Source organism: Zonotrichia leucophrys, chromosome 17, assembly GCF_028769735.1.
Source record: "Zonotrichia leucophrys gambelii isolate GWCS_2022_RI chromosome 17, RI_Zleu_2.0, whole genome shotgun sequence".
NCBI classification, from domain to species: Eukaryota; Metazoa; Chordata; class Aves; order Passeriformes; family Passerellidae; genus Zonotrichia; species Zonotrichia leucophrys.
In genome coordinates, this window is record NC_088186.1 from 9,191,838 (window position 1) to 9,212,343 (window position 20,506).

General features: G+C 47.0%; 1 protein-coding gene across 14 annotated transcripts in view; it reads right to left on the reverse strand.

Annotated features, from left to right (window-relative positions):
* Positions 1–20,506, reverse strand: part of CACNA1B (calcium voltage-gated channel subunit alpha1 B) — a 322,441-nt gene that overhangs the window by 112,573 nt on the left and 189,362 nt on the right. For all 14 annotated transcript variants that reach the window (XM_064728143.1, XM_064728152.1, XM_064728150.1 and 11 more), the window contains 4 exons: positions 12,499–12,611; positions 7,316–7,428; positions 4,223–4,354; positions 2,676–2,748 (listed from right to left, as the gene is read on the reverse strand). In XM_064728143.1, coding sequence (XP_064584213.1) covers positions 2,676–2,748; positions 4,223–4,354; positions 7,316–7,428; positions 12,499–12,611 — 431 coding nt within the window. The remainder of the gene's footprint in view (positions 1–2,675; positions 2,749–4,222; positions 4,355–7,315; positions 7,429–12,498; positions 12,612–20,506) is intronic.

The window sequence follows — 20,506 nt, forward strand, 5'->3', positions numbered from 1 at the left end:
AGGATCTGCTGGCTCTGTCCTCAAGCAGTTAATGAAATTCATTCAGGTCTCTTTAGGGATGCTGTAAGGAATTTTTGCTGAGGAGAGGGAAGGACAGCACTGCAGAGGGAGAGGCACAGGCGATGAGGGCTTGGGAGCAAGGGCACAGGTACCTAACACAGAATTCTGCTTTCCAGAGGCTCTGTGCTCAGGGATGTTGTGTGTGTGTATTTGGATTATTTTTGTTATTCCCCAGGCTCCAAACTGCCCTCAGCTGCCCCAAATGACCATTTGGAGTGCAGCTCACTGTTTAATACTGAGGGGCCAGCAGGTGAGGGAATACAGCAGCTGTCAAGAGCTGCTGTGAAATGTTCCTGGAATAATGAGCAGGTTAAGGGTGGGGACAGGAACAGGAATGTGCTGCTTCCAGGGGCTGCAGTGCAAGGGAGGTGCCTGAGGGATCATATCCCACAGGCAGGGTGCTCTGACACTGACCCACAGCCACACACTGGCACTGCTGAGGGCACACCCTGAGTGCTGTGTCCAGCTCTGGCCCCTCAGGTTGGGAAGGACATTGAGATGAGAGCATCCAGAGGGGACAACGAGGCTGGAGAGGGGCTGGGAACACAAACCCTGTGAGGAACCCCTGAGGGAGCTGGGGGTGCTCAGCCTGGAGAAAAGGAGACTCAGGGCTGCCCCCATCACTGCACAGCTCCTGAAAGGTGCCTGTGCTCAGCTGGGGCTGGGCTCTGTCTGCAGCAGCACTGACACAGCCAGAGCACACAGCCTCGAGCTGTGCCAAGGGAAATACAGGTTGGATATTAGGGAGAAGTTTTTTACAGAAAGAGTGATAAAGTTGTGGAATGGCTGCCCAGGGAGGTGGTGGAGTCCCCATCCCTGGGTGTGTTTAACAAAGCCTGGATGTGGCACTGGGTGCCAGGGTTGAGTTGAGGGGTTGGGGCTGGGTTGGACTCTTGAAGGTCTCTTCCAACCCAACCCAGTGATTCTGTGTGTCATGGGCAGGCAGAGCTCTGCTCCCATCCTGCCACTTCCACCCCTCATTTCCAGCTGTCCCCACTGCTCTGCTCTGCCTCAGCAGCCTGTGAGGATTGCCAGAGGAAATCAGGGAGCAGGGCACAGGTGACTAACACAGAACTCTGCTTTCCAGAGGCTCTGTGTCATGGATGTTGTCTGTGTATTTTATGTGATTATTCACAGCTGGGCATTCAGCTCTCAGGGACTTCCTCAGGAGCTGGAGCTGAAGGTTGATGCTCATCTGAGGGAATTCAGGCTGAGCTCAGCCAGCTGCCAGGTGGACAAAACCCATCCTGAGTATCCAGTGGCAGGACCATAACCCAGCCAGGGCTGCTGGGATAAAAATGGGCTAAAGCAGAGGGCAGAAGGGTTTCTTTGAGAAACTTCTTACATAGAGAATCTCCAAAGGTACAGGAAGGGCAGGGTGTATCTAACTTTATTTATTCAGCACACTGAATGCTGTCTCTGACTGAGCCTGGCTGAGGTTATGGAAGAAAAGCTTGGAAAGGGATCCCAACTTTCCAGAGTGAAAGAAACACTGAGCTGGAGTTTGCAGTTCAGGGAAGGAGTGGGATGGAGGGAGAGCAGGGGGTATCAAAGAGCCTCTGGGAGACCATAGTTAATCCAGGGCTTTTGCTGGGTTTAGCTCCTACCCCTGACATTCCAGACAAATATCTTATATCCACATGCTTTCCTTCCCCCCACACTGCAGGACTAACAGGAAATATTCCAGCTGAGGATTCCACAGGCAGCTCCAGTCCCAAAGCAAAGCAAAACCAACATTCCCAGGGCTCATATCCGGAGCTGCTCCCTGGCAATACCTGTCTGAGCCCTTCCTTTGATGAGCAGGAAAATCTTTATGCAAATCTTATGCAAATCTTAATCCCCCATGATGGGCAATATCCTGTGAGGTGAGCACTGAACCTGCCTCACATCTGGGCAGTGGCTCCTGCAGAGCTCTCAGGACACATCTCCATTGAGATTCTTTTTCTGTCTTAATCCAGAAATTGTCATCACCCCCCTTCCTTCCTTTTTATCTCCTTTTGGGGTCGTGACACTGAAATACATCAGCCAGGCCTTGCTGAGATCTGGGGAATTCTGGATCAGGGGGAGCCCACACTGTGCAGGACACGGCTAGAAATGAAATCTGTGAGGGTCACCTGCAGCTGAGCAGCCCCAGCTCTCCTGAGTTGGGAAACACCTGAAAACATTATGTTTGAATTATTTTAAATTATTTCAAACCACTTTCAATTATTGTTTTTTAAAAAGACTAGGTAGAAAACAGCTGCAAAATTCAGCTTTAAATCCAAGCATTGCATCTGCCAGAGCTGCAACTCCATGGGCAGGGGCTGGAGAACACAAAGGGCACACCCAGATGTGGCACAGCCTGGACACACACAGATTTTAATTCACAGAAATATCTGATTTATCAGCATCTTCCCTCTAGCAATAAATCTTTTGTTCTAGTTCTCCACAACACTGATTTTTAATTTGATTTTTAGTGATGCATGTATCAGTCAGAAAAGTAAAACACATGAGAAGGAAGGACTCCCCCTTTCCTAAATTCCACAGATTTTTGGGAGCTTGTTTGCCCCCAAAGCAAGAAGAAACACCCAGGAATTTCAATTCTAGCACTGCCCCAGGACAAGAAATGGCTTTACCTGGAAGACTGTGAGGATGGCAGCAGGGAAGGTATCGAAATTCGTGGTTGGAGTTTCATCTTGGAAATTGAACCTGGAGAGAAGGGAGAAATAAAAACAGGAGTGGGGAGGGACAGGCAGCTCCAGGCAGCCTGGAACTCCCTTTAACACCCCATAAACCAAGTCAGGGAGCAACATTTGTTCCACCTGGCTGTAACACCCCAGGCAAGCTCAGTGGGGAACATCTCAGAAGGTGCTTAACAGAACCATCAGCAAAAACTCAATTTCATTCCCAGAGAAAATTCCGATGCTCTGAAATTCATTTTCATCCCCAATTAAAATGAACAATCAAAATGTCCAATGATTTTGCAGAATGAGCCATTCCAAGAAGTTTTCATCCTCAAGTGTAAAAGCTCAAATTGAAATTACTCTCTTAGCAGATAATTTCTTTTTACCATTTTAAAGATAAAATAGGTATTGACTGGGAAAATAAAAGACCAAACAAAACCATTTCATTATTTCGGTTCAGAAGTGAGGCTGGAGTTAAATGGTAACACTGTGATGGTTCTTACTGCAAAATTCACCATTGCTGGCATTTCTAATGAGAATAATCAGATCCAACCAAACTGTGTTTTCCAGCGGGAAAATATTCCAGAGTGCCATTATATTTTATAATTGGATATTATATTTTATAGTGGATAAATACAATGGCACTCTGGTTACCAGGGAAGGAACAGTACAGAGGGTGCTGCCCCCAGTCCTGTTTCAGCTCTGGGTGTCCTGGGCACCAGGGGATGATGGGGGAGCTTTGAACTGGGCACATTCTCCCTTGGGAAAGAATCCAGCTCCAGGGAAAACACCACAACAGGAATTATTTCCCTATCCCCAGCCCTGAAATCAGGGATGTGAACCCTTGCAGGCAGAACAAAGATTTCTCAGACTCACTGTTAGAAACCTAGTTACTAAAAATTTTTAATTTTCTGTACTAACAGACACTAACCCCCAAGAGAACACTGCATTTGACCTAAAGCCGTAGAAAAAACTTATAAAATTAAATAATAAAACTAAGATTACAAGTGTATAGTTTAAATAAAAGTGTGTAATATCACAAAGTAAAAAATTTTAAAAGTATAAAGTTTTAGAATATTATATAGAACAAATTTTTATATATAGTATATAAAACAAAATAAAGGTTTTAAGACAGAAGCCAGTCCTCCTTCTTCACCTCCTTCTTCATAAGTTTAAGTAGTATTGTGTCATTAAATAAATAATGCACATTGCAAAACACAAATAGTTAGTTATTGAGTTAAAAATAAAAATAATTCAACTATCATTTATTAATTAGACAGTTTGTCCTTAAAAGATCTTGTAAAAAAAGAGATACAGCTGCATTTTGTATGTTAAAGAAAAAATACTACAGAACTCACAACTTGAAAACTATAACCTAAATAAAAACTATCAGACATCTAAGTCCAAACAAAAAATAGTCTCACAATTTAATCCTGACTTTAACAAAAACAAACAAACAAAAAACCAAAAACAAAGCGAAAAAAACCCCAAGAACTTACTGCCCTCCGAAGAGCTGCATCCCCAGCAAAGCAAAGACCACAATGAACAAGAACAGCAGGAAAAGCAAACTGATGATGGACTTCATGGAGTTCAGCAAGGAGACCACCAGATTCCTCAGGGAATTCCAGTACCTGTGTTGGATCAGAGCAGGCAGGGGAGAACATGAGTGGGGAAGAGCCTTTGGGGAGAAATTTATTAATAGGAATTTATTTCACATGGGTCTCAGGTATAGCTGGGTGTGTGTTCTATCATCATCTGTGGGGCAGCTCTCTGCTGTCCATGGGCAGTTGTTTCTTTCTCTCTCCCACAGCCAACCCTCCCTCCAGGAGATCTCTGCTGTCCATGGCCACTGAGTGTCCCTGCAGGGCTGATCCCATTCCAGCATCCCATGGGGAGATGCTGCGCCCAGGGCAGGAGCCAAGCATTCCTACCTGGATCCAATCTGAGCCTGGCACAGCACAGCAGCCTTTGCCCCCTGCATTGCCAGAGGAGCAGCTTTCTGCTGCCCTGCATGGCCAGAGGGAGCCCAGGCCCATCTGCAGCAGCCCTGGAGCTGCAGAGGAAAACTCCCCCCTTGTGCAGGATCCCTGCTGCAGCAGAGCCACAGCTGGCACTGCAGGAGGGCTGAGCCCCCATGGATGGGGCTGGGACACCTCCCTGACACACAGGGGGGCAGGGCATGGTCTCACTCTGGCAGTGGTTTGTTTTCTTTTTTTTGTACCATTACATTTGTATTTTTAATTTCCCTAGTAAAGAACTGTTATTCCTATTCCCGTATCTTTGCCTGAGAGCCCATTAATTTGAAATTTATAATAATTCAGAGGGAGGGGGTTTACATTTTCCATTTCAGGGGAGGCTCCTGCCTTCCTCAGCAGACACCTGGCTTTTCACTCAGGCACTGGGATAATGCAGGATTCCCCATGGGAGCTGCAAGGACCTGGCTCTGGTCACGCAATGAACTCAATTCTGTTGTGTGGGATGAAAAATCCACTTAATTAAGGCAGGGGAACTTCAGCATCAGTGGCTTGAGAGTGTCACTTGCTGTCCTGAGAAGGGGCAGAGCCCTCAGCTTGGTTTGTGAAGTTAAATCTCTTCTCCCAAGGAATGAGCAATAACAAGAAGGAACGGCCTCAAATGCTCCCACACAGATTTACGTTGGGTATTGGGAAAAATTTCTTCATTAAAATGTTTGTCAAGCCCTGGCCTGGCTGCCCAGGCAGTGGTGGGGTCACCATCCCTGCAGATGTGGCACCTGGGGACATGGGTGAGTGGTGGCCTTGGAAAGACTGGTTGGATACGATGGCCTTGAAGATCTTTTCCAACCTAAATAATTCCATGTTTCATCCCTTTATCATGCTGACTGCAATCAGGGGTCAGGACTCACAAAACTAAAATTGTAACTTGCAAAAACATCCAAGATATTTACAAAATTAGCAAGAGCAGATCTCAGCAGCTCTGGGAAAAATGAACTGGTGAAAATTGCTCTGCATTTGCTGCAAACCCAGGAGTTTCTCACACATAAATCAGTGCAAAGGTAAAGCACAGTGACATTTTTGGTGCAGGTGCCCAGCTTTCCTGCTGAACATTTACAGAACTTTAAAGCTTCCACTCTGTTTTTCCCAGAGGACAACAAATGACCCACCACCACACACAAATCTTGAATCTGAATAATAATAATTAGAAATAAACAATGAGCAGGTACAAATCAGCCCCAGAGAGCTACAAAACTCATTCCTGTTTACTTCAAATGACTGTTTTGCTCAGATTTTCTGTATCTATTTAAGGTGGTTGAGGTATTTTTGGAGGGAGGGGCTGTCCCTGCTCCTGTTACTCCAAGCCATGAAGAATGCAGGGAGTGAAGGAAACAAGGGAGCACTGAAGAGGTAATGGTGTAAAAAATAAGGTGGAAAACAACAGCAGGAGCGCCTAAATTTGTCATCAATTTCCACAGCAATCCTGCAGAAACGGCTCTGGATGGGTTTGGAGATGGCACAGGAGCTGTTTGCTAAAGCCAGCACACATTAACTCAAGGCAGGAGCACAAAAACAACAGAAAAGCTGTGGGAACCTGAGTGAAAATTCCACCTCAGAGCCTCCAGGCTGAAAAACTCCAACAGTCCCAGCCCAGGCAGCAGGAACACATTTCAGATTTGTGTCAGCACAGCAGCTCAGCCCCAGGATTAGCACCCAGCAATCCCCAGGGAAGCTGCTTTTCCAGAGCCTGGATACTTAAGGAATTGTCATCAGATCAGTGGGAAGTTGATAGGACTTAGAAAGAAAATAAAACTTGGGGTTTTTACCACAAATTCCAAGTGGTAACACAATATTTTTGTTTTAAACAAGCCTAATGATAAAGCAAAGAAAGACATTCTAAGTTGATGGGGCCCAGAAAGCAAAAAAAAAAAACAAACTTTTTACCACAAAATATGAGTGATAAACTGAGATTTTTGTTTTAAACAAGCTTTAAACTAAAAAAGGACATTCTCCTGTCAGCCCACTGTCATTCCCACTTAAGGAATTGTCATCAGATCACTGGGAAGTTGATGGGACTTAGAAAGAAAATAAAACTTGAGATTTTTACCAATTGACATTTCTATAAAAATATTAAAAACTTGGGATTTTTATAAAATACAAATGATAACACAATATTTTTGTTTTAAACAAGCCTGAAGATAAAGCAAAGAAAGACATTCTGCTGTCAGCCCACTGAGAACCAAGGGCAGACAAACCTGGATGTGAGGCTGAGGAGAGAAGGGGCTCCTAAAATCCCTCCTGGGTGTAAATCCAGGCTCAGGAATTCCCAAAATTTCCAACTGCCCATCCAAGGAAAGGGGAATTCTGCATCTGCAGATTCAATCTGCTCCTGTCCCTAGTGCAGACCTTGGAGGTTGGGGCAGGCAGGGATTTTGTGCCAGCTGCACCAGGGGGTTGCGACATTGGGGGGTTTTTTGTTTATTTTTAACTTTTTAGCGATTTAATTATGATTTTATTGTTGATAAATGTGGAAAGCACTCCTCCTGGCCCTGGGGCTGGGTGCAGGGATCTCCTGGGGTGCTCAGAGCCTGCTGTGGGTGCCAAGGGAGCTGCACTTACTTGGTCACTTTGAAGATCCTCAGCAGCCGCAGGGCGCGCAGGACGCTGATGCCAAAGGAGGTGCCCGGCTTCACTGCAGCCCAAATCACCTCAAAGATACTGCCCACGATCACCTGCAGGGAGAGACCACCTCAGAGAGGGCATCTCGGGTTTTCTGTGCTTGAAATGGCTCCCAAGGTATTAGAAAGTCTCTTTTTTCCCAGCCCCAACATAAGAAGTCAAGATTTGTTGGTTTTGCTTTTCAAGGTTGTTTATTTATTTTTTTTATCTATTACATTCCTTCCCTGACCTGCTGAGATCTGTCCAGCAGGTTGGGTTGTGGCACAGTCCCTGCCCTTGGGGTGGTGTTAACCTTTTATACTAAGAACTACCTGTACTTTATTTACAATAATTTTCCAATACCTACCACCTATGTTAGACAGTCTGTCTCTACTCTAAACCAATCCAAAAGTGCCACCATCACAGCAGAAGGAGAAGGAGAAGGAGAAGGAGAAGACAACGAAGATGACGGAGACAACGAAGGAAGGAGGAGGAAGAGGAGGAGGAGGAGGAGGAGGAGGACACACCCAGATTCCTCCATCTTGCCTCCTGAACCCCCATTCTAAATCCCCAAAATTCTACTTTTTCACCCTGCGACAAATTAACTATCATTCTACTCAAACTCTTGTGGCTTGTAAATCTTCACACAAAGTTGGTAATTGTTTCCATGGGCTAAAATCAAAGGCACAGGTGTTTGTGACTCTGTGCCAAGGTCTCTGAGCCCCCTGCCAGGGTCTGGAGTCCTCCAGGGCAGCCAGAGGAATGTCCTGGGTTCCAACAAGGGCACAGCTGCTGCTGAGCTCCCTGGAGTGCTCAGGAACCAGAGTTCAGGCTATTCACAAGAACCCTAAATTAGCCAGGAGAACTGGAAAGCCTCACCCCAGCTTTCTCCATAGCCAGGAGGAGAATACTCAGTGATTATATACAGAGAGGAGCTTGTTGCTTTCTTCTCTTGCAATCAAATTACCTTAAAATACCTTTTTTTTTTTGAAGGACACTGTAATTTTTAATTACATTTTTTAATGCAACTGCCAACAGTTGATGGGACTCAGAAAATAAAACTTGGGCATTTTACCACAAAATACAAGCAGTAAGCTGAGATTTTTGCTTCAAACAAGCTTAAAACCAAAGCAAAAAAGAACATTCTCCTGCCAGCCCACTGTCATTCCTTTTTCCACCCCGCACAACCTGCAGAGGTGCAGGAGGGCACTGCCCCATCCTCTTCTTCCCATCAAAGACTAAATTTTCTCATCTACAGCAAAACAGCAGCTCTGGGTAACATATACCAGAAACTTCTGGCAGCTGAGAGTCTTTAGGAGAGCAATTAAAGCAATAATTATTATGAGATCCTGCAAAGCCTCTGGCACACACATCCCATCATCTGCCTGGCCCTCAGCCTGGGGGTGCTGAAAAAATTGTCCCAAATCAAGGTGGGCTTTTCAAATTTTGTTTTTCTGGTTGGTTTAAGGATGGCAGAGAATTCACCTCAAGCAGGGAAAACATAATCTCAGAAATCCTTCATTAGGAAAAGGACAAACAGTGATGGGTTCAGCACAGCTGGGAAGGACAATTAAACCCACACAGGTTTCTGCAGAGTTAATAGGATCAAACAGGCATTTCCCTGCCAATTGCTGGTGTAATTCACATTAACCCAACATTGCTGAGCTCCCACAGCCTGTGGGCCCCAGCTGGGCAGAGCACAGCATAAACACCAGTTCTGAACTGGTTATCACCAGAGCCAGGCTGGTTTGTGCTGTGGGAGGGAGGATTAACGGGGGCAGCAGCACTGGAAACCCCTTTATTACAAAAAGTTCAGGAGCATCCTAAATTAGCCAGGAGAACTGGAAAACCTCACCCCAGCATTCTCCATAGCCAGGAGGAGAACATCCTGTGATTCATAGACTGAGAGGTGCTCGTTGCTTTCTTCTCTAGCAATCAAACTACCTTAAAACATCTTTTTTTGAAGGACACTAATTCATAATTAGAACTTTTTAATGCTGGCTCAACTGCAAATGCCAACAGTTCCTTCTCCCACCTTTTCATGACAGAAACTTGGGGTGTCTCTGAAAATTCCATCACTGCAGAAGTGTCCTGCAACACATGCTGTGCCCTGAGCTTCCAGAAAATACAGAGGGAAAGGGAACCCCACAATAGTTGATAATTCCAGTATCTGCTATTTGAAGAAGGACCTAAACCTTCTCTCCCACCATTGGGAATCCCTCATTGTCACAGGTGTAGCTGGGTGTGTGTTCTGTTGCCATCTGTCAGAGCTGGGCAGTTCTCTGCTGTCCATGGGCAGTTGTTTCTTTCTCTCTCCCACAGCCAACCCTCCCTCCAGGACATCTCTGCTGTCCATGGCCACTGAGTGTCCCTGCAGGGCTGATCCCATTCCAGCATCCCATGGGGAGATGCTGCGCCCAGGGCAGGAGCCAAGCATTCCTACCTGGATCCAACCTGAGCCTGGCACAGCACAGCAGCCTTTGCCCCCTGCATTGCCAGAGGAGCAGCTTTCTGCTGCCCTGCATGGCCAGAGGGAGCCCAGGCCCATCTGCAGCAGCCCTGGAGCTGCAGAGGAAAACTCCCCCCTTGTGCAGGATCCGTGCTGCAGCAGAGCCACAGCTGGCACTGCAGGAGGGCTGAGCCCCCATGGATGGGGCTGGGACACCGCCCTGACACACAGGGGGCAGGGCATGGTCTCACTCTGGCAGTGGTGTTTATTTTTTTGTACTCTTGCATTTGCATTTTTAATTTCCCTAGTAAAGAACTGTTATTCCTATTCCCATATCTTTGCCTGAGAGCCCCACAATTTCAAAATAGCTATAATTCAGAGGGAGGGGGTTTACATTCTCCATTTCAGGGAAGGCTCCTGCCTTCCTTAGCAGACACCTGTCTTTTCAAACCCAGGCATTCATGAATCAGCAAAAACCTTTCCTCAGCCCCTGTACATGGCACTGATAATTAATTTTCCTCAGCAGCCCCTCCTGGGAGCCTGGTTCCCACTGGAGTGCTGCTCCCCAGGCAGATGTTGCTCTGGTTTGTTGTTTCACCCTTTGAGCTCGCACGGTTCCATCTCGATGGCTTGTCAGACAAAACTGGGTACAGAGCTCTGTGATGTTCCAGTGCTGAACTCGTTCTGGGGGCTGGAAGGTGGGTGAGGGAGGGAAAAACACAGACAGAAGGAGGATCCCTATGGATTATCTGAAGGAGGAGGAATTAGCAACAGATCAACAGCTTTTCCTCCTGGGAAACCCTCGGTGGAGCTCCCTGCCACGGCTGCACAGCCCACAAAGCTCAGACACCTCCTAAGTGCAGCTTTTGCCTTGTGCAAGCTCCTAAATCACCTGTTCCCAACAAGCTCTTATCGTGGAGGAAGCAGCCTGGATTTGGGGTTCCAAGGAAATTGGCAGCCAGCCTGGGGGGCAGCTCAGAGCTCCCCAGGGTTAAAGGAACAGCAACCACGGGCTCAGGGAGTTCTGTTGGAGCTGGTGCTGCATTCAGAGGCCTGTGGGCCAGAATAAAGCTCTGGATCCAAACCCTCCATCAGAACTGACTCCTTTCCTTCACCATGCCCTTAAAGCTTCTCTGCCAGGGGAAAACCTGAGGAGCAGCCCCTGTTATGGGGGAAGCTCCATCCCAGCACCACCTGAGCTCCTGCAGGCCTGGACTTGTCTCCATGTGCCAACTGCAGCACCCAGCCAGCCCAAAGTGTCTCTGGGGTGAAACACCACAGTGCCACTATTTGGTTCAGCACCAAGGCCCAGATAAGCCAAGGCATGTCCCATCCTGCTGTATTGGTAATATTTCAATACTGAGCCCCTCTCTGTGTGCCGGTGGCTGGATCTGAAGCTCCATATCTGGGTTGTTACAACAGCCTGAGTCCTGCTCAGCCCACACTGCAGATAAGAGAGAGTTCTCCTCTGAGCAGAGATTACAGCTAATAGCTTTTAATGAATAAATTAACGTCCACATGCCAGGCTCTCTGTCAGGTGGAGCCAAACCCAGCCCTGCTATTCACAGTCTGAGCCTGGACTTCTGCACTGAAAGGATTTGAATTATTGCCCTGCTGTCACCTCATCAGGTGTTCACTCTGCTGCTCCTGGTGATGTCTGCAAAGCTCTGCCCTGTGACTCCAGGTGAAGGCTGCTCAGTGGGTGACATGAGCAGGAAGATGTGTGGGGTTTTTGGGGTTTTTTTTGTCTTTCAATCAGCTCATTGCAATGGGAGGGACAGAATCTGCAATCAGAGCACTCCGGGGTGCTGATGCTGCCAAGAGCCCGGGGCTGGAGGAAATGAAATCCCCCAGCTGTCACTTCCCTTCCAAAAGGAGGATAACGAGGGAAGCTGAATGCATTTCACTGCTAATTTATACAGGGATTGCTCCCCTCAGGAGCACTTCCTGTGGATTTCCATACTCATCCTCAAACGCCCAGCACCTGAATGACAGGAGAGACACCTGCTCGTCACAGGGAGGGCTTTCAAGGACATGGAATGACAGGATTGGATGGGATATTGGGAAAGAATTCTTCCCTGTGAGGGTGGGGAGGGGTTGGAATGGAATTCCCAGAGCAGCTGTGGCTGCCCCTGGATCCCTGGCAGTGCCCAAGGCCAGGCTGGACAGGGCTGCGGTAACCTGGGACAGTGGGAGGTGTCCCTGCCATGGCAGGGGGTTGGAATTAGATGATTTTAAGGCCTCTCCCACCCTAAACCATTCCATGATTTATCCACCCTGTGTCACAGACATATTTGATGAAAAATCCTTTTGTTAGGATCTTTTTTCCTGAGAAGCTGAGAGGCCTCAGAAACAAAATGTAAACATTGATTATCTGCTGCTGTGGAATGCAACAGGTGCATCTGTGATTGGTCTTATGTGGTTGTTTCTAATTAATGGCCAATCACAGTCCAGCTATCTCTGACTCTGGTCAGTCACAAGATTTTATTATCATTCCATTCCTTTCCTTTCAAGCCTTCTGATGAAATCCTTTCTTCTATTCTTTTAGTAAGTTTCAATATATAATTTTCTTTTAATATAATATATATCATAAAATAATAAATCAGCCTTCTGAAACATGGAGTCAGATCCTTGTCTCTTCCCTCATCCTGGGATCCCTGCGAACACCACCACAACCCTGCTGGACGTTACTCACCCCAAAGTCAAAGCAGTTGAATGAAGAGTGGAAGTAATTCCTTGGCCCCAGCCCATACATCTTCAGAGACATCTCAGTGAGGAACAGCCCCAGGAAAACAAACTCTGCGAAATCTGGGAACAGGAGAAGAGATTAAATTAATCCTTGGTGGGCAGAGCTCTTCATGCAGGGAATTTCTGTTCCTTTTTTCACGGCCTGCTGGCAGGAGGAAATCCCTGTGCAATGGCAAACAGGAGCCAAGCACAGTTTCACACAATTTTCTCCGTGTGTCCATGAGCTGTGTGAAGGCAATGCTCACCTGTATCCTTGGGTGAGAAAAGGAGCATTAAATCATTGTCCTGTAAAGGAATTTCAAAGGAAAGCCCTGTATCTAATATTTTTAAAGGTCAAATTTAATTGCAGAGATGTTTTGGGACTTCTGTACTTGCAAGAGATGGAAACTTTTGGGTGTGGGGTGTAAGTTTCTGTACCATTCTCTGATGATAAAAATACCTTCCTACCCAACAGAAGTGCTGACTCTGAGGGCTCATATTCAGAGGTGTTGTGTCTCCTGTTACCACATTTATTTTTATTATGCCTTTATAGCCCTGTAATTATGGAAGAGCCCCTTCTGTTTCCTTTTTCCTTCACATATCACAGGCTGGGAAGCTTTTGATGGGAAAATTTATCACCTATGATGAAACAAAGGGCAGAAGGAACAGAGCTGGAGGCTTCAATTTCCACATCAAGTTTTGAGAACTTGAAGCTACAGCAAACACTGCCTTTGGCATTTTAAGTTTGGATCTGGAGGCCAATAAGCAATAGCAAGAGTGAAATGTTAAAAACAAAAAAAAAAAACCACCAAAAAATAGGCAAAAACCACCTACACTACCAAGAAAAACCAAACAGCAGAAGGCAAAGCTCTCTCTCTGGAGAAAAGATGAGGAAAAGAATCAAACCTCAAAAGGTGGGGATTAATCACCTTGTTTAGTGCAGCACAGGAGGTTCTCAGAGGCTGCAGCAGAACAGATGCTACAAGAAAGTCTCCTGTAATTTCAATTTTATGATTCCAGGAATGATAAAAAGGAGATGGTGCCAAACTTTATGCAGAGGTGCACGGAGACAGAAGAGGGGAAACAGATACAAGGAAAATTTCAGCAGGATGATCCTGGATTCCAGGTGCTTTGCACTCTGGGACAGCTCCCGTCTCTGCTCTGGGACAGGGACAGGAGCCAGGGCACGGCTGGGGCTGGGCCAGGGCAGCTCAGGCTGGAGAATGAGAGCACACAGCCTTAAGATCGGCCAAGGGAAATTCAGGTTGGATATTAGGGAAAAGTTTTTCACAGAAAGGGTGATAAAGTTCTGGAATGTTCTGGAGGTGGTGGAGTCCCCATCCCTGGGTGTGTTTAACAAAGCCTGGATGTGGCACTGGGTGCCAGGGTTGAGTTGAGGGGTTGGGGCTGGCTTGGACTTGATGATCCTGAAGGTCTCTTCCAACCCAGTGATTCTGTGATTCTGTGAGCTCAGGGCAAGGCTCTGCCCCCAGAGGGTGCTGGCACTGCCCAGGCTGCCCAGGGAATGGGCACGGCCCCGAGGCTGCCAGAGCTCCAGGAGCCTTTGGGCAGCGCTGCCAGGGGTGCCCAGGCTGGGGCTGCTGGGGGGGCTGGGCAGGGACAGGGGCTGGATTTGATCATCCTTGGGGATCCCCTCCATGATTCCACCACTCTCTGACCTCCTGCAATCTGAAGCTTCAGCTGAGTGTGGGGAGAAATTCCCATTCTGCCTTTGATTTCCATTCCCAAACTTGCACATCCATAGGGGGTGAGCAGAGCTGGCCCAGGGCCATCCTGGGTGTCTTTGGAAATGCCTTGAAAACTCCAGCTTTAATTACTCAAAAATAAAAGAGGTTTTAAATTTGAAATTTTAAATGAAAGCCAGTCATGGAACACCATGGGCATAAAATTCCCTGAATTCCAGGAAGCAATAATGAGATGAGAGAGGTTTTATTAACACCTTAGTGAGGAGCCTGCAAGGACACCTGTGCCAACATTTGCAAAAGGGGAGGAAATTTCAGGAGTATTAATTATCCCACGTGAGCTGCTCTCCTTGAAAACAGCACCAAGATCATCCAAGGAGACTCCAAGGACAACATGTTCCCAGCTGAGGAATAGGATGACAAAATCTGAGACCCACAGCCTTTTTCCCAGGAAGAGGCAGATCCTCCCTCTGGGTCTCAGGGCACAGGAGCAGCACAACTCCCTCTCACCTTGATCTTGGAGCTTTTGAGGAGAAGCCTCTTCACAGCTGACCAAGCTGCAACTTTTCTCTCCTTTCTCACAGGAGGTGCAAGGACTCAGTGAGGAAACTGTGTCCAGCACCAAGGATCCCAGAGCAAGGAGATATCCATAATTGTGATGGGAATGCATCTGACCTTCCATCTGCTCTGGTGAGCCCCACCTGCAGAGCTGCCTCCAGCTCTGGGACTAGCAGGAGGACCTGGGGCTGCTGGAATGAGTCATGGAATTCACAGAATTCACAGAATGACCAGGTTGGAAGAAACCTTCAAGATCATCGAGTCCAACCCAGCCCCAACCCCTCAACTCAGCCCTGGCACCCAGTGCCACATCCAGGCTTTGTTAAACACACCCAGGGATGGGGACTCCACCACCTCCCTGGGCAGCCATTCCACAACTTTATCACCTTTCTGTGAAAAACTTTTCCCTAATATCCAACCTGAATTTCCCTTGGCACAGCTCGAGGCTGTGTGCTCTGGCTGTGTCAGTGCTGCTGCAGACAGAGCCCAGCCCCAGCTGAGCACAGGCACCTTTCAGGAGCTGTGCAGAGTGATGGGGGCAGCCCTGAGTCCAGAGCAAACCTGGAGATGCTCCAGGGGTCTGGAGCATCTCTTGGAGAGCTGGGGGTGCTCACCTGGAGAGGAGAAGCTCCAGGGAGAGCTCAGAGCCCCTGGCAGGGCCTGAAGGGGCTCCTGGAGAGCTGGAGAGGGACTCTGGTGTCACACTCAGCAGGTGCTGACTGGCACAACTTCCAGGCACAGGCTCCCTATCCCAAGGCTTGATATCCAGCCCATGCTGTGAAACCTCATTAAATCAGCTGATAAAATCACGGGGAGAGGTTGTGGATCCTCCAGGAAGAAAAGCACAGCTCCCACATGTGTCATATCTCTGGCAGGGAGATTCTCATTCCCTCATCTCTGCCCCAGCCCCACCTGTGCCAGTCACAGCTCAGGTGCCCCCCCCAGATTCTTCCACAGAATGACAAAATTCCTCAGCAGTGTTTTTTAACTGCAAATTTGCACCAACAGACCTCAAGACACTTTGTCAAGACAATTACCATCATCCCAAAGGGGCACAAAAGGAGGAAGGAGCAAGGATTAGTGTTCAGTCACTGCTCCAGCAGAGGCTGAACACACCCTGGGTATCAGAAATGCAAATTATCACCATCAGGCTGACACATCCTGCATATCCACAATATCACCCAAAAAAAGGCAGAAAGTAGCAAAAAAGAATCAAGAAATATTTGATTATATATTAAAAAAATAAAATATAAAGCCAGGAAATGTTTAAAACTCAGAGCATCCAAAACTCAACTTCCTTCTGCTGCTCTTGCAAGAGCCACCCTTGGCCTTTCCAAGCTGATGAATTCCAGACCTGGCAGCAAGAGCTGTGTCCCAGCAGGTACCAGATGCTACAAATCAGAGCCCAGTGAGGCTGGGATGGAGGGAAGTGGAATTCAGACCCTGAACTCCTCAGGCAGAAGGAATTGGCTCCATGGAGAGGCTGCTGCATCCAACACACAATTTCTTCTGAGAAGGCCCTGCCTAAATAATTGAAAATGCAATTTTGTTGTTTGGGCCTCCTGGTATTCGAACCTCACCTAATTTCATTTGCCTTACTCAAAAGCATTTTGTGATGTGATTTAAGGAGGAAAGGTTTGATACAAACACTCTTATTTCATTTCCAAGCTGTGCTGTTGGCAAAGGTCATGCAAGCATCCCTTCACCCCACACCTTTGAATTAGGTTCCTAATTAGAGTTAGCAGCTCCTTTTTGTCAATTATTTATGAAATAATTCCATTTCTGCCCCATCTCCATGTCCAGTGGCATCAGAAGCAGTTGCTGAGCCTGTCACTTCCCTCTCCTCTCGCATTAAAAGAACCTCAGCAGGGCAAAACTTCCCCCTTTTTGCCCAAGCAGATGTGAAATGCTCAGCAGGCAGAAATAAATATGCTCCAGAAAGCCTTTTCCTTGCAGATCCTGCATATTGGTATCCAGAGGGAGCTGGGTCTTGGCTTCAAAGGCAACAGCAGCACCAAAAAAACGACAAATTGCCCCAAACATGAGGTTCAGCACTGGGCAGGGAACAGGCCATAATGGCTCAAATGCTGTGCTCAAACACTGGATTTATCAAAAGGAGGCTTTGTGGATTTGGGGTTCAGATTAAGGAGACAGGAAGGATCCCTGCAGGACTTGCTGAAGAACAGAGCTTTGGGATGAGTGAAACTTGAGTGACCCAGTGATGAAACCTCCTCCCTACAGTCCCTGAAATCCATCCCACATTCCCTAAAAGCAATCCCACAGTCCCAAAAATCCATCCTACAGTGCCAAAACCCCATCCCACAGTCCCAAAAACCCATCCCACAGACCCAGAGAGCTCTGGTCCCAAGCTCACCCCACAGCTTTAGGCAGAGGAAGAGGAGCCCAGCCCAGCCCCATCCCTGGGGCCTCCTGCCCTGCAGCACTGCCTGCAGCTGCTCCCACAGGATGGGATTTAGGGACTGAGAGATGGGTTTTTGGCAATGTGGGATGGGGTTTGGCACTGTGGGATGGGTTTTAGGGACTGTGGATGGGTTTTTGGGACTGTGGAATGGGTTTCTGGCACCGTCGGATGAATTTTTCGCACTGTGGGATGGGTTTAAGGGACTGTGTGATGGGGTTTTGGGAATGTGGGATGGGTTTTGGCACTATGGGGTGGGTTTTTGGCACTCTGGGATGGGTTTTAGGGACTGTGGGGAGGAGGTTTCAGCACTGGGTCACTGCAGTTTCACTCAGGGGCTGCCCTTCCCAAAGGCAGAGCCCTGGTGACTCCTGGTGTCCCCAGGTTGAAAATTCATCTTTGCTGCTACCAGACCTCAGTGCTGCCATTGCAGAGTTGGTTTCTGACAGAAATCTCCTCTTTCTCAGAATATTGGCAGTGGTGGAAAGGAGCGTGAAGAGATGATAACAAAATCATGAAACAGATGCATGAAATATATTCTTTTATAGGCAACTGCACCTTATTTAACCAAAGTTCTGTGCTTCAGTGAGCAGTGTCCATCTGCAGCATGAGAGAAATCCTATTTGGCCCTGGAGTCCTTTCCACACAGAGAAGGAGAATCTCTGATTGAATTTGAGGATAATTACAGGGGCATGAAGTATTGCCTGTTATTAATCACACCACAAGAATTCAAAGAATTCCTCATCAGTGCCTTCAATAAGGCTAAAGAAATCCCAAGCCTCTCTCCAAAGCTCCTGCAGTCCTTTTTCCAAAGCAGTTGTAGAGATATGGAGCATCAAGCAGAGAAAGCTAATCAGAACAATTCAAAACAGAAAAGTTAAAAGAAAAGACCAAGGGAAAAATAAATCAATGCAGAGCCGTAGGCTTTTACCAACTGTTCTTTAAGTAAAATTAATTTGTAATGTAATTAAACTTCTCCCCAGAGGGACAGGTATAATTGAATTAGAGGTGCCTGGGTAGAGTTGCAGGGTTTAGCAGATCCTTTCTAACTCCTCACATCTTCCTTTCCTAGGCAAAGGCTATAGGTACTTTCATATTTCTATAGATGCTCATAAGGATTATGTGGAATTGTCTGATTTACCAGACTAAGAGAAAAGGAACTGCAGAAATTAAAATAGAGCAGAAAGTATTGATCTTGTGTAGTGTTTGAGTCTGTTTGGGTCTTTGAGTAGGGCTTTTAGCACCTCCTGGAAAAAAAAGATGAAACCTTTCATTTTGATTTGTTTACAGATTTGCATTTAGACCTCTCCTGCTGCTGCAGTTCACAAAAAGCCTCCTCAGTCCATTCCTGTTCCTTCCCTGAAACAGCATCTTTGGAATTTCTGATTTCTCTCTTGCTCTGCACCCCAGCAGCCAGGCCCTGCTCCTCTGCAGCGATGTTCCCTCACCATGGATTAACTTTTAAGCCATTTTTAAAATCTGTCACTCTCCCAGTTAAAGGATTTTACCAGTATTTCCAGGAGCTGTTTCAAATCCCCTCGTTCTGCCTCTATCTAATGGATTTCTGCACAAACCCTGGGGCTTTCCAGGAGCATTCCTGGAGGGCTCAGCTCCAGCTGGGCTCCTCCCCAGATGTTTGTGCTGTGAGTTACCCAGGCAGGAGTGAGGGGACACATCCAGTCTGTCTATCACCATGATATTTTCTAAAAAATCCCTTTGCCAGGATTTCTCTCCTGAGAAGCCTCAGAAAAGAAATGTAAACAATAATTATCTGATTGTAACCTGGAGGTTGCTTCCCAACAGGTGCATCTTTGATTGGTTTCATGTGAATTGTTTTTAATTAATGGTCAGTCACAGTCCAGCTGTGACAGACTCTGAGTCTGTCACAGGTTTTTATTATTCATACTTGTTTTAGCCTTCTGATGTCTCCTTTCTCTTTAGTATAGTTTTAGAATATAATGTAATGTAATGTAATGTAATATAATATAATGTAATGTAATATAATATAATATAATATAATATAATATAATATAATATAATATATATCAGCCTTCTGAGAACTTGGATTCAAATCCTCATCTCTCACCTCATCCTGGGGACCCTCACAGCACCACAGCAGTCTGGCCATCACTGTGACACCAAAACAACCAGCAAAGTCCTTAAGGCACCAAATATTCCCTGCACTCAGTATTTAATTAGGGATATGTAGAAATCTGAGCCTACGGAAGCTCTGCCATCCCCCAGGAAAGGGGTGGGAAGGTTTGGGTCATCCCCAGTGCACAGCCAGGTGTGAATGCAGCCCCACAGCTCCTCAGCCTGGAATTCAGGAGGGTTTGGAGGTATGGGATACTAGGAATTTAAGAGGTTGAACTTTTCAGGGATTTTCAGGACATTTCTCCAAAGTTCTTTGCTCAAAAATCACACTAAAACAGGTTTCTGCCTGGAGCAGAGATAATCATCCCTAAAATGAGCCCACAGAGCCTCTGCTTCTTCTTGTAGCGAAAACCATCTTAAAAAATAAAACAAACCCCAAAACAAACAAATAAAAACCCCCAAAACTGGCTGGTGTACTTCAGAATTTCCATTATGACCATTCATGGAGAGATTTAGTTGGGGTATTGGGAATTGGGAATTGTTCCCTGTGAGGGTGGGCAGGCCCTGGCACAGGGTGCCCACCCTGGATCCCTGGCAGTGCCCAAGGCCAGGCTGGGCAGGGCTGGGAGCAGCCTGGGACAGTGGGAGGTGTCCCTGCCATGGCAGGGGTGGCACTGGGTGGGCTTTAAGGTCTCTTCAACCAAAACAGTCTGGGATCTCTGGTTTTTATTCTCATTGTCACAGTGACCAATCTTGCACCACCCTGTCTAAAAACCCAATGTGAGCATTCACAAAACCTTTCCCTACTTCTGAATAATCTGGTTTTTTTCTCTGACCCACACTGGGCTGCCCCTCCCCAATGCCAGGGGGGTTTCCAGCAGGGTTTAACATCCCAGATATACTCAGAGCTCCTGGATGAAGGGTGGCAGAGATGCTGAGGGGACTGGAGCACCTCTGCTGAGAGAGTTGGGGCTGCTCAGCCTCCAAAGGAGATGATTGAGAGGAATCTCATCAAAACATCTGCAAGGAGGGCTCAGAGCAGGGCCCAGGCTCTGCTCCAGCAATGGGACAGCAGGACAGGCAGGAACTGATCCCAGGAAGTTCCACCTGAACATCAGGAAAAACTTCTTCCCTGTGAGGTGAACAAGCAGCTCAGGAGGTGTGGAGTCTCCTCCCTGGGATATTCCAGGGACAATGCTGTG